We start from the raw sequence: 13,728 nt of genomic DNA on the forward strand, positions 1-13,728 counted from the left end.
ATGATGTAGTATTTGAAAAGGTATTCAATATATGTTTTCTTTATCAGTCATCATTCACTTTCAGGGGTAAAAACAGACCTTGAAGTTGGGGTTGGAAACCATATTTGTTCGAATATCCCTGAAATGGTTCTTTGTAAAGAAAAAAGTTTTTAATATAAAACTTGTGTGTCTTTGAATACTAAACTTTCCAATATAAATAGGTTTTCAAAAAGTTCTACCTTTGACTACTTTTAATAGAATAACAAAAAATATGGGAAATTTATATTTTTTTTATAATTTCAAATTATTAATAGTCCTTATTTTAGAGAAGTATTTAAGGGATATTAACAAGTTTTATTATTATAACAAAAAACATTTATTTACACCATTAAAATTCTTACAATTTTCCAAAAACGTGGTACCATCATTAACCAGCTAGCTGCATCGTTGCAGTTAACTTTAAATGCATCCTTTCGAAATAATTTCAATTCCAGCGGTCTTTATATCTCTTAATTGCTTCCGCTTCCGAAGTTTTCCACCGTGGATGAAGGAAGTTCATAGAACATGAACGCTACACTGTACAGGCGTTTCTTGATTAGGAATAAAGAGAGCTGCGAGTACAAACCATACCGGAAGTATAACGACGAATGCGCGGAAAAGGATTGCCCATGGGACAATGTTCGCATGGTGCAACGTTCGTTGAAAAAATGGTTTTAATATTTAATGTATGTTGAATGAGATAAAATATCAAAATCTAAAAATTTCCATGCTTTTCAACACACAGGAAAGGTTGTAAAATTTTGCAAGGTTTCTAAAGGGTGGGAAAAATCTTCCATTTAGTTTATTTATTTAATTATTAAAAATGGATTAGGTTGATTTCAGTTACGTTAGATTAGGTTCATTTCACTTTCAGTCAATTTCATACTACTTTGGATGAAACATATCTTTGACTATGTACATTTCTTTAAGTCTAAAAAATATGAAAAAATATATCAAAGAAATGCTCGTTGGCATTTTAATAAGGTTTCAAAAAATGCAAAAATTGAAGTGCCGTTCTATTTAAAAAAATGGAAACGTGACCCATCTCGTGCCTCTCGGGGAAGCGATAGTAGTATCTTACATATTGCATGAAAGACCCTCTTGCATTCATAACGTAAAAAAAAATTTGTCACTATCCCTATTACTTTAAAAGGAAACAGCCTGCAATGCTTTATGCGACTCATACTTTACATTTGGGGGATGTAAATTTTAAATTTTTAACTTACAAAATTTTAAAATAGCTTTAAAAAATAAATGTAGGAAAATCAAGAATCGTTAATTATTGAAGTAATAATATAGGCCAGTAATAGTTGGAAGCAAAATTTAGTTTATTCATTTAGTTTATCATTTAAATTATCATCAATTTCTTAAAAGTGTAATTATTACAAAATAATCTATTCCTTTCGCTTCTTTGATAATCGCTGAATGAGTAGTTGTAAATCATTGTTGAATGGAGGCGTATACGTCCGAACTTTTCACTGTACCTCTAACAACGGGCATTAATTACGTAGGAGAACTCTAACCAAAATTACTAGTAGTTGTTTGGAAATGTTGTAAACATTACAAGTACTTTACAAAAGTTTTCATAGCTATCACTACTGTACAGAGTTGAAAATTGTGGTGACCTACATTGCTACCACCTCATTTACAAACACTTCAAAATTTCTGGGTCATATAGACCCAAAGCGGTACATATCCAGGACCCAATTATTTCTGGAGCCCAGGGGCTATCAAATCTTAAAATTAATTCAAAATAAAATTAAATAAAATTTATTCAAATAGGAAAAGGGCAACAGTAAAAAAATTTCGTTCAATATTTTTTGATATAGTGCAATAAATGGAAGGTTTAGAAGGTGGTCCCTTGGAAAGTGGGGCCTAAGGCTGTTGCCCTTTTTGAACTTCCCCTTAATCCGGTGCTGCAAATGCCTAAGGTTCGAAAAACGCAAAATGCGGTTCTGTTTAATAGAGTAAATAGGATTTACCAAAGAGAAAGTAAAAATTGTGGTAAAGCAGTTAAAACGCATTTTAAAGAAAGTTTCGAGCATACGGTATTAACGTTTCTTGATTCGAGGCGAAGAGAAACTACAATTATGCGCTCGCTACGACAGCACCCCAAGAGAAATACAGAAAGGGAAGACATACCCCTCGGGATATCATCCGCGTATACGTCGCACCACAAGTTACGAGGCAAATGGAAAGAGAAACAGGAGAAAAAAAAGTAGGTTTCAGTGTCCTCCACGAGACAGCAGAGTAACGATCGGTGACTCCAGATAACCGGAAACTGCTCGTACCGTATGTATTCAGGCCCGTAGATATACTGGACGAGACACTTGAAATTACCACCTTGATTTACCTTAATATTATTATCTTTAGAGAAAAATAAACTAAATCAAACATATAGGGTTTTAAGGAGATAAAAGGTATACATTGGATCGAGTAAAATTATTTATAACAAATTCAGAGGATTTGAAAAATTATTTTTTATTTAAAATATATTATAATTCTTTTCTTTTCTTTTTAATCATTTAGTAGGAATAACAGTAATTTCATTACTGTTTCATTACTCTTAAATATAATTTTATTTAAAGTAATTAATTAAAATTAACTCATTTTCTTTTCTTTTTTCTGATATATTATTTTTCAAAATAGTCAAAAGGGTTTTGATATCAGAAGCTTATCACGTATTCAACGAGATCCTACAAAAACATACATCTCGTCACTAAATAGGATAAACGTGATTTTCAGATTTATGAAGCTCGTACGCTTCAAAAGCCCTCATTCAAGCCGACTTTATTCATCTTCAACGAAAACCATGTAATTTCTGTTTAACCTATTTTCTTTGTCAGAAGTAGTAACATCGACATACATCAAAGTGGTTGTTTTAAATGTTTCGCGCGCATGTTTTATTTCGAAGGCGGAATTCCTTTGCAATTTTGTCACGCGGGCTAGAAAGCGTATTTTGCAGAACACGTCGCGTGATTTTTCGACCCGCGACCGTGTTAGATTATTCGATTCGCGAAATTCGTTGGATGTACAAATGGTGTCGACGACCGCCATTACGTGATTTATGAAACGCGTTTCCCGGTGATTGCTTCGTATCCAGTTCATTTTTTCTGCTTCAACCTGTGTATCCTTTTTTGGAAACGAATATTTCTTTAGGTACAATAAATATTTCAATCAGGCTTCTGATTTAGAGGAACTATGCTTTCTATAAATAAAATATTGAAAATTATTATAAGAATCTTTTATACATTAACGAACGTTATATATAAATCGACATTATCCAGGAATATATATAGACCGAAGGGTTCAGCTTATGAAACCGGATGAGACAAACCGGAAATACCAGAAATATCTACAATGGAGAATTTTATAAATTCTGTAAAATGTCCTCAAATACCATTCATGATATTTTTACGTATTAGATATTAGATGAGTTAATTCATTGGGCTCTCGTTGAGTGGTTAAGTCTTTGATACTGCATTTGACTGTCCATCAGTTGAGTAGTTTCTTTTCGCTGTGAAAATAAAATAAAATGTAGATTCACACGAGTCGGCAACGATCGATCTTGGTAACGGATAGTGGTCGGGTTTAGTCAGTAATGGATTTAGATGGACTATAGAGTACGATCTCGAGTTTCAGTGCTTTCCATACACCAGGTATTTTAAAAAGCAACCCACCTGTTCGTGGTACTTTTAGAAATCTCAAGCTACCGGCTACTTCAGGTAATCACTTCACTCTGTGTACAGTGAGAATACATGAAACCGTTTATTAAAAAATGAAATTAAACGTGCACTGATTAATTTGACTGTCCTCCTTGGGTCTATGTTAGATATAATTGAAATTTTGAAATATTATTTTCGACCATCCTTTTTCGTTCGACCTGCATTGCAGATGTTACCAATAATAAGATGTAGAGAGAAAAATATATTCGGCCGATCGGATTGCTGAATCGGGATTCGAAGCCGGAACTTCCGCTTGCCGGCCGACTGGTCTAACCATTAAGCTGCCCAGGCGGTCGGCGAATATTCTCTCCCCAAACTTTAAAACCCAAATGGCTACCGCCTAAAGTTCCCTCGCCCTGACAATTGTGGCTATCCTTAGCGTGCACAGATGATTAAACATCAAGGAAAATTCAATACGAACCTAACGCGAAGCACGAGGGTAAACTAACTTTTTAAAATATTTAACTGATTGAAATGAAGCATTGAAATTTAAAGTTGATTATTCCAGATTTATAATTAGAAATTAGAAATTACATGTTAGAAATTAGTCATTAGACATTTGAAATTAGAAATTAAAAATCTAATACCATTTTATTGGAATTAGAACCTTATTTTCTTAATCTAATACTTTAACTCCATCGGATTACATTCATCGCTTTCAACCCTATTGAATAGAAATCAATAAGAAATTTCCGACAGGAGTGTACTGTTATCGTTTTACACCAATCTATCGATTGTCTATCGGTTATAATTCCCGTAGAAGCGCATCAGATCCATTTGGATTTAGCGTGTTTCGATTCTAAACGTGTGGGGTCTAAATCGCTGGTAGGAAGAAAAGAGGATTATCGGTATCCAGTTAGTCGTTCGAGTGTCACGAGATGAAATTAAATATCGAAAGCGACACGTCGTTGGTGCCGAATCCATCCATTATCCTGAATGTTTAATAGGACCACCGTCAAAATTGCTCTCTGTTTTCGCTATATAATCAAAGCCAAACCCCTGATAACTGGTATAACGATGTAAAACGGACACAAGGCGGTCGCTTTATTCCATTATCCTTCAAAGCAGGAGTAATGACTCCATCTCCCACCTCTACCCCATCATTACGAAGTAAATTGCTTGTTTTATATGCAAATCTCTTTACTCTCTTTACCATACTCGAAATTATAGCCACGTGACAAACACGCTGCCGTGAAATTCTATCGAGCTAAACACCGAACGTTCAAATAAATCATTGAACATTATTCAACACGCGTGGATATCAATGGCAGCAAAATATAAAATGGGTAGTTACAAAAAATAATACTTTTTAGTAGAGCACTTTGATTGTAAAAATTTGATATTTGAAAAAATTCTGAAACTTTAGAATCTTGAGATTTTGAAAATTTGAGAATTTGGGAATTGTGAAATTAGAAAAAACAGTGAGAGAATAAGGGGATTACTTGACAAAGAGGATCTCGGAAGTCGAACGCATCGAGAACTCTTCATTTCCTTCTTATTCCGCCATCGAGGCTGCAACAAACCGTGAAACACGGTTTCTCCTCGTTCTTAATCTACTTTCTACTTATCCCATTTTTACAGGAAGCAACCGAAAGCTAAACTCAACTTCAACGCCCCTTCCTCAAACCCAATCCGTTTCGTTTCACGATCCAATTCGTTTTACGATAAAGTAGATATCAGTGTCTACATTCTACAGCTTTGCACAGCATCCATGCTCCATTCTACTATCGGTAACTTAAATTTACTTCCTCCCATTTTGTCCTAATTTCCTAATAGTCTCGACAATGACAGGGGAACAAAATAAAAAAATTATTACAATTAACTATCAATTTTATAGTTCGCTGCCATTGAGTATAAAATGTTGCATATTCGAGTACATATTCGAAGATAGATATAAAGTGCTTTTTAACAAAAGAAAATCATGGTATCCTAAGCTTTTCGTCGACAGAATAGAAAAATGCAATGCGGATCGTAGCACGGGAAATATAGAACAGCGTTTACAGACAAAAAGCTCAGGAATCGCAGCAAAAGATGAAATGCAAAAAGTCTTTCAACCGGTAAACGCCCTTCGCGACGTTGCTTCGAGAGGAAGTCCCAGCTGAGCGTCATTATTGCTTTGCATTTATAGCCTTATTTTCCATCCTTCCCATTGTTTTCTTACGGGCGCGCGTCGACTTCCGAGTGAGCAATATTACCGACATTCCGAGTAATTTTGGGAATTTTTTAAATCTTAGAATCTTAGAATGGTGAGGGGGCCAATTCCTATTTTCGAGGGTCTAGGTGTTTATTACAACACCGGTCTATTGTAAGCTATAAAATTAAAATGTAATTAATTTTTTCAACCCATCGCTGAGTTTCTTGCCCTTAAAAATCCAGCCGTCAGAAACTCTGAAATGAATCCGTCTGCGGATAAAACGTAAGAACGTAGCCTTCTCCTTTCATCGTTCTTTCCTTTTAAGAAACGCGCCCTTTAACGTTCCTCTTTGCCGGATTTCTTTAGCAACCATGGTCCGGAGACAATCGGCGACGAACGGACAATTGCACAGACCAATCAGTCTGGTATTGAATTCTGGGTCTTTCCCCTTTCGCACTGTTCCTGACGACGAAGAGAAAACAGGGCGAAAGGATGGATAGCGGTTGTAGACAAGACGAAGGGTAGGAATCGAAAGGAAAATAAGTCGGTTCGGAAAGGAAGGCGAAAGATGGAGGAAACCGAGTGACCTAAATCAGGTTTATCGGGTCACGCTTGATACGCTTCCTTGGCAATCGTGCCCTTTCGATCCGTTCTCGAGATCCGATCACGGTTCAACGATAAACGGCTTAAATACGAAGCACACAATAATGGAACCACTAATAAAACTCCTAGTTGAGAACCTCTAATATAGAGCATAAAACGTTGCATATTCAAAAACTGTACGTAGAAAGCTCTTTTCATTTTCAAAAAATCTACCCTTATTCTTTAAAAGCTCATCTCGTAAAGAATTCCAATTTGCTGCATATTAATACCGATTTTCTTTTCTATTATCCTCTCATTTTCTTCGACATGCTTCCTAACACTACCCCCTTTCATCGTCATCGTTTTCCTTTCATCTTTTCTCTTCTGCTTTGTAACTCTCTTTACATCACAGAACAATTTTCTATTATTATATCTTGAATTAATATTTTTATTACAAATTGTACAATGTTTTCAAATAATTTCTTGCCTATGATGTTCTTTACAGATTCCAATTTCTTGAAAGTTAATAACTAACCATCCCTTCGAGAAAAGCATGGCGAAATTTCGCCATAATAGAAGTTCTATCACGACAATGAAAGAACAAAAACATTGCCGTCAGAATCGCGTGGAATGTATAAGTAATTTCAACAGGGAATTGTCGATTAAGGACCGCAAGGACGATCATTAAACCTAACATGTATGGTCCGACAAATACGTACCCCACCTTGTACAATACTCTTAATATCGTTACATGCTAGCATTTCTTATGGCTACGAGCCTCGTGCATCACGCCTTGGCTGCATGCAATACCTCACTTGCAACGAACGAACCCATTAGCTCAGTTGAATTAGCCACCAGCGAATAAGCACTCCGAGGTATTTGGAAATTTTCTCAACTCATGCACAGTTATGTCCATGTTAATAAATAATTTATTTCATAAAATTGATCAGGGCATAATAAATTCACTTCGATTTAACTAACAACAAAGATAATAAAAGTTTGTTGCAATGAGAGATAAGGATAAGGTATGAGTCGCAATATGAAATAAATGGTAGATTGGGAAGGGAATTCTTTTCTTCATTTTATCTCTCAAATCCGGATTCATTCTGGTGGTCAGCCACCTAGCCATCGACTTCCTATAACGTTCGGACTTTTATACGCTTCTTGGCCTCGAACGTTCGGGAAGAAACATTGCCGGCATCAATTCTAAAGAACGAGCGTGATTTTCTTCGATGAAACGGCTGCCCAAACCACCGACCTGCGAAATCTTCGAAACAATGATCTACCGTGTGCTTCTTTGTCACAATGTCCATTGTGAAAAGGAAACCTTACATTTCAAAAGAAATTTGAACCCTTGGAAAAGTTACCCCTTATGTTACCTAACAAGATACTGGCTTCTTTTATTTAAGAACTTATTTGCTACTTATTTTGTCAATTTATTTAGAATGCAATATTTAAAAACATGGCATGAATAATCGTGAACGTTTAATTTTGATAATTTAAAAATTCTTTTCTCTTCCACTGTTTCTTCATCCGTTTCGAGCATCAATTTTTCTTTTTATATCTTCAAAGTTTTTCCAATTTTTCTTTCTTTGTCTTTCTCGTTACACTTTTGTTCTTTTTCTGCAATTTTTCTTCTCTTATTCCATCTCTTTTCCCTTATTTCTTATTCTCTTATGACGTCTGTTACTCCGCTGTTATCATCGGTACGCTACACTGTCTCCGTTATCCGATCCAGTGAATGGACGCATATTCCAGTAGTATACTCGAGCATTGGCGCGCCTTACGATAAAGGTAGCATATGCGCAGACAAATATGGTTTCATGTATCGTAAGTAGTATGGCTATTACATTAGGGAAACGTGCACAAATACCAGCAACATGTTACGTGTAACGTGTCGAAATAAGGAGACCTTATGGCTCAAATTGACAATTTGAGCTCCTTACATCATCTCTTATGGCTATAAATGGGAACACGCCAGCTTATCCTCGACAAATGGAATACCGTTATTTACATGCAAGTAATTTCACTTAACCCTTCAACAGCGGAGTTCGGGTCAATCGATACCCAAACTTACACAACACGTATAAAAATATACATCTAAATTTAAATATAGAATTTTTAAACGAAACAGTTTCATATAATGGAAGAATAATGTAAAATTTAGAAAATGGAATCGGGGTTCTCTCTATTCTTTTCTTCTTTGAACTCCTCATGGATCTCCCATGAAGACCAATAGGATTTATTTTGAATTTCTGTTAGATTTTTATTTTTAATTCTGAAGTTTAACTTATAGTCTCCAAAACGTATTAATAGTTTTAGCCAAAACCACCGATGGAAGTTTAAATTTGAAAATTAATTATAATATCATGGCAGTGGTTTTAATATTAAAAGTTGAAACGTTAAATATTGTTTAACCGTACTTCACAAGTTTCCTTCATATTTCAAACTATTCGAAGATATAACACGTTCTACTTCCGTACAGTATCCTTCTATAATGCTCGCGAAGAATTTCAATTAATTTGGACGAAATTGTTCTCGCGTTATTCACTAAACTTAATTAAATTCTACCTCTTAAATCTGAACGTTATAAGTAGCGTCGTTTTATATGATATTATACCCAAATTACCCTGTCACAAATACTTTCCATTTTACAAACTTTCTTTACTTACAGTACAGGATAATTAATTTGGACATTATATTTCTTTTTATATTTTCACAAATTTATTGCATTTATTTTGTTTACATATTACATTTGAGTGTTTGCAAAAATTTCATTTTATTTTTAACAAAATCTTAAAATAAATTCTTGCCTTTGCTTTTTCAAAACTTTTATGAAATACTATACTAAACTTTCTAAAATAGAATTAATTTTTCTTCTCTTTAATCAAAGAAAATATTATGATATTTGTAAAAACACAGACGAGAGTAACAATATAAAAATATCGAGTTAAAAGCGATCCACCATTTGTACTTTTACCATGTTTGGAAAGAAACTAAATAAAACTCCACCACTAAAATTCAATACTTGATTTAAGGGAAACATTCTCCGTTCGTATTTGTTCATTTATGCTTTTCTGATATCGTATACTATCCTCTCGGTGCAGTGTTATTATTATTTATAAGCGATATCATTGAAAAGCAATCATTCCACTGGGAGCGAAAAGGTTTTATTTCACCCCATCAATCCCTGTAAATTTTTACGAAGCTACTCAGTTTTTTTTAATCAATTGAATCAATAGAAATTGTAACATGGGTGAATGAAATTGCTCGTAATAGCATATGAACATTAAAAATTTTCCATTTCGAAGATGGTGCATTTTATATTACAAGTTTTTAGAAATTAAATTTAAAGCATCCTTGGGTGTCTGTCACCCTAGGTGGTAGCCCAATCTCGCCCTCTCCCAAAGCCTCCTACCGAGTGGAGATATTACTTCAAGTATCTTCTACATGATAGAAATAAAAGCTGAAAATAATAGAAAATTAATAGAAAATGAAAATTTTCTTTTGCAAATTTAAATAAGTACCTTAAAATTCAATTGTATTTGTAGAATTGCACGAAACGTAGCTTTAGGAAAAATGTGTCATATGTTGGAGAGGGGGCTGACGATTTCTACCCCCTTTTTTTTAGAATCTCTCGCTCGTATATTTCCTTTACTCGCATCGAAAAGATCTTGCTAGCGCTCGCTTCGGTTATTCGTTCGCGCACTTTGCCGCGCGGGTCCCTTTCAAGCATCGACTCCTTTTATATCTTCGTGGAAATCACCCTGAAATTTTACAGGTTTGAAACGGGGAGTCGGTTTTACCATTATTCGATATTCCTTTTAAACCTGAGAGCAGTTCCAAACGATTGAAGCTTCCACGGTATAGCTGTGTAGTTTCACTGAAACTGTTGATAAATTGCTGAAAAATTCATGAATATATGTATATTGTAATAGGCGAGAAATTAAAGATAAAATTTTGATGATGTGAAATATGGATATTAGGAGGTAACCCAATTTTAAGACGAGATAGTGATAATTTAAGTTTCATTTTATGCTGCATATTATTTTCTTATTCTAAATTTTATATCATTTTCTGGATTATAAAATTTATTAGATTTCAGTTACAATTGTACTAATTTTAACCCTTGACTGTCTGATAAAGAAAATGAACTTTTTTCAAAAATTGTAATTAGTTTTGCACCATTTTAAAATTTTTGCAGAGCAGGTACATTATTACGTCAAGCAGAGTGTTTCTCGGAAATTCTCTTCCAGAATTTATATTTTCCTGCAGTTTATTCTAAATATGCTGTCCGCCATTCATCACAAGTGTAAATGAACACTTGTGTTTCAGAAAAATTAAGCCATTACACATAAAATTACTCCAAACTTTGAATTCTTTATTCCTTTATTTTAATATTAATATTCTTAAGAATTCCCGCATTTTTATTTAAAATTTTCCCCAGGAAAAATGGTCATGTCGCAGAATTAATTATTTAATAATTAAAAATCATATTATTTTCTCCACCATATAGAACAAGTATTCATAAATTTCTGCAAAATTCATTTTTCATGTAGTTTAATTCTTAACGATTTATATTTGAAATCCATTATACGAAATGAATGTGCTTCTTTAACTCAGTTTTATATCGTATACATGTTAAAAGTTTTTCAGAAAGTGTGCCGTGAAGGCTGCATTTCCAAATGCAACCCATTTAGAAATGTAGGTTACATAGAAAATAACATGTGCCTCTTCTCAAACAAAATTTATTTGAAAGCTTCTCGGAGAACATTATCCTTCTTACTTTAAGTTTCTCTTTATCGTAAGAAAATAGAAAGCATACGAGCATTTTAAAAAGGTGTACATATGTACACTATCAGATATCATAAAGGGGACGTTCAAAATGGCGCGAAACAATTCTACTAAAAATGTCTTTCTTCACCATCGCCCCACCTTTTTGCTATTTAATTTTATTTAAAATAAATTTTGAAATTTTGTATGAAATTTATCGGAACCCCGACATCTCAGATCCAAGAAATTTTAATCCGTTACTTGTATAAGGAATAGTTGCGATACAGTTTAAGTGTTCAAACTATCCGTTCTCGTTTACCCAGAAGTTCGTTTCCCTGCACAATTGAGAGCTTTGATCAAACCACGAGCACACGCACGAAACAAAAGTCTGTGAGCCATCGTCGTTGCACTGCGACCACCCTGGGCTGTTTGTCTTCGCTACTTGCAGCTTCTGTCGCAAGTTCTCGGTCGGGGTTGTACGATTTTCCAGCGCGACGTGTGTTTGTCGACGCGACGGTTTTGCGGAGGGCCAACGTTGTTTTTCACCGGGTGTCGTCGGGGAAGGGTTGTTACTACGTTTGCACGGATGCCGTTGTTTGCGCAACAAAGTCTCGGCGAAAGCGGCGCCGTGTCGTACCAGGTTTAGACTGGCAAACGATAACAATCGTTGGAACGAACGCGTCGTTCTCGGTTACAGGGTAGTTCCGTTTCAACCGCGGACGTGTTTACGAGAATTCTCACGAGTACGTGGCATCGTGATAACTGCTCGTTATCGGCCTGATGCATCCAACTGTTTTTCTTCCATTTAGCTTTTCACCTTCTGAATAATACTACCTTACAATATAGTACCCTTGATTAAATGTTTTATTGAATAGGGCATTCGTTTTGGGGTGGTTTATTTTATTTTATTCTCAGGTCTATCAAACCTTGGAGGACTCGTTGGTTAATAAATTTCAAAAATTGAAATTCGCTCTAAATAAAATTAAATACTATTTACTTGTAGGAAAAGAAGGCAACCAAGAAAGGCTTATAAGAGGACCCCTTTAGATCACCCCTTAATCCGGCGATGTCTCCATGAGTATACAATATTATTTAAATATTTTAATAATTTATATTCTCTAAGCCTACAGTTACCTTGTATAATGATATATAAGTATGAATACCTTTCTTGTGTACTTATCGTATAGCGATCTTATCCTTTCAACTTTACGTATAGAGTTACCTGAGGCATAGAATTTAACCACTGATAATATTCGTATATCTCGAACCCGTTTACAGAATATGAATACCCGCTATCGCGTTACATTTACGGTTTTTCAAGCAAATTCACGACGTTAGCTTTGACTTGGGTTTTGAAATCATTGGCTTCGCGGATGGAAAAGTAAATATGTTACTATCTATCGATAACAAATGTATCGGATCGAAGCCCTATTGAATTGAATAAGATCACATCTATCGAAGTGTCCGCGATCCGTGATATCTCGTATCCATCGGTGTGTATTATACGTGCGTGTTTGCGTGAACTTGCACATACAAGGAAACTAGTAATGCGATGCATTACCGGTCCGCGACATGAACTCACGTTTGCTTTGAATAATTACTGCGGGATCGGCGTGTACAGGATACGTGTCCCGGGCTGAGATCGGATCTACACAACTCCGCCAAGCAAACGTTGATACTCGCCCAAATACGCATGTCAAATTCGTAAACGTTCGACCGTGCGTTGTTTGCGCGTACATCTACTATGCCGATAATTCAACGGCAAGATACCGAATCTACCGCGTTTATTTGACTTACAAGGCAACCTTCTGACCTTTCGATCATCGATTTCCTCCAAACTTGGCGAAATAATCATAGATGCCAAAGCAGTGTTGGATCAAAGGGAGATCTAAGGGGGACTACAACCATTTACCTCATTTCCCATGAAAATTATTTTACTGTCGGCCCTTTTATTTAATTTTATTTAGAATAAATTTTAATTTTTTAACCAAGGGGGCTCTCAAAGATTTGACAGATCCGGGCCCTAGAAATCTTAATTCAATCTTGCACCAAAGGTTACAATTTTTGAAATTATAAATTAATAAGTCCATTGCCCAAATAAGGGTTGAATGTAAATTTCTTCTCACATCTAATATAATATCTATTAATGGGCTTTTATAAAGGAAAATTCGAGGGTTTTATATAAAAGGACTTTTGATTACCGGTGGTGTTTTCCGTATAAATTCGCATCAGAGAGCTTGTACGATAGACGCGTTACCTAAAACGTTCTATCGCCCGTAAATTTGATGAGCTCTGAAGCACATCTCACAATACGACGTATTCCCGTGGCTGGTGAATTTTCGTGAAATTCTTATCATTCAGCTTGTGCTCGCGGGAATTTCTTTCTCGGGAATAAAACATGAAATAAGATGGTATTTACTGAGACGTAAAGAATTGGGATTTTAACCAAACAATGTGTTCCATATATTCTTATATGCAAATTAATTGTATAGAAAA

At 35.1% G+C, this 13,728-nt stretch overlaps 1 protein-coding gene across 5 annotated transcripts in view; it reads left to right on the forward strand.

Moving 5' to 3' along the window:
* Positions 1 to 13,728, forward strand: part of LOC114882851 (hemicentin-2-like) — a 52,756-nt gene that overhangs the window by 29,161 nt on the left and 9,867 nt on the right. The window contains exon 1 of one of the 5 annotated variants that reach the window (XM_029199957.2): positions 12,249 to 12,310. The exons of the other annotated variants lie outside the window; for them this stretch is intronic. Within the exon in view, the coding sequence (XP_029055790.1) occupies positions 12,307 to 12,310 (4 nt within the window). The 5' untranslated portion in view covers positions 12,249 to 12,306. Of the gene's footprint in view, positions 1 to 12,248; positions 12,311 to 13,728 lie in introns of those variants that run through there. 5 annotated transcript variants of the gene reach the window in all.

This window comes from Osmia bicornis, chromosome 15, assembly GCF_907164935.1.
Source record: "Osmia bicornis bicornis chromosome 15, iOsmBic2.1, whole genome shotgun sequence".
Classification (NCBI taxonomy): domain Eukaryota; kingdom Metazoa; phylum Arthropoda; class Insecta; order Hymenoptera; family Megachilidae; genus Osmia; species Osmia bicornis.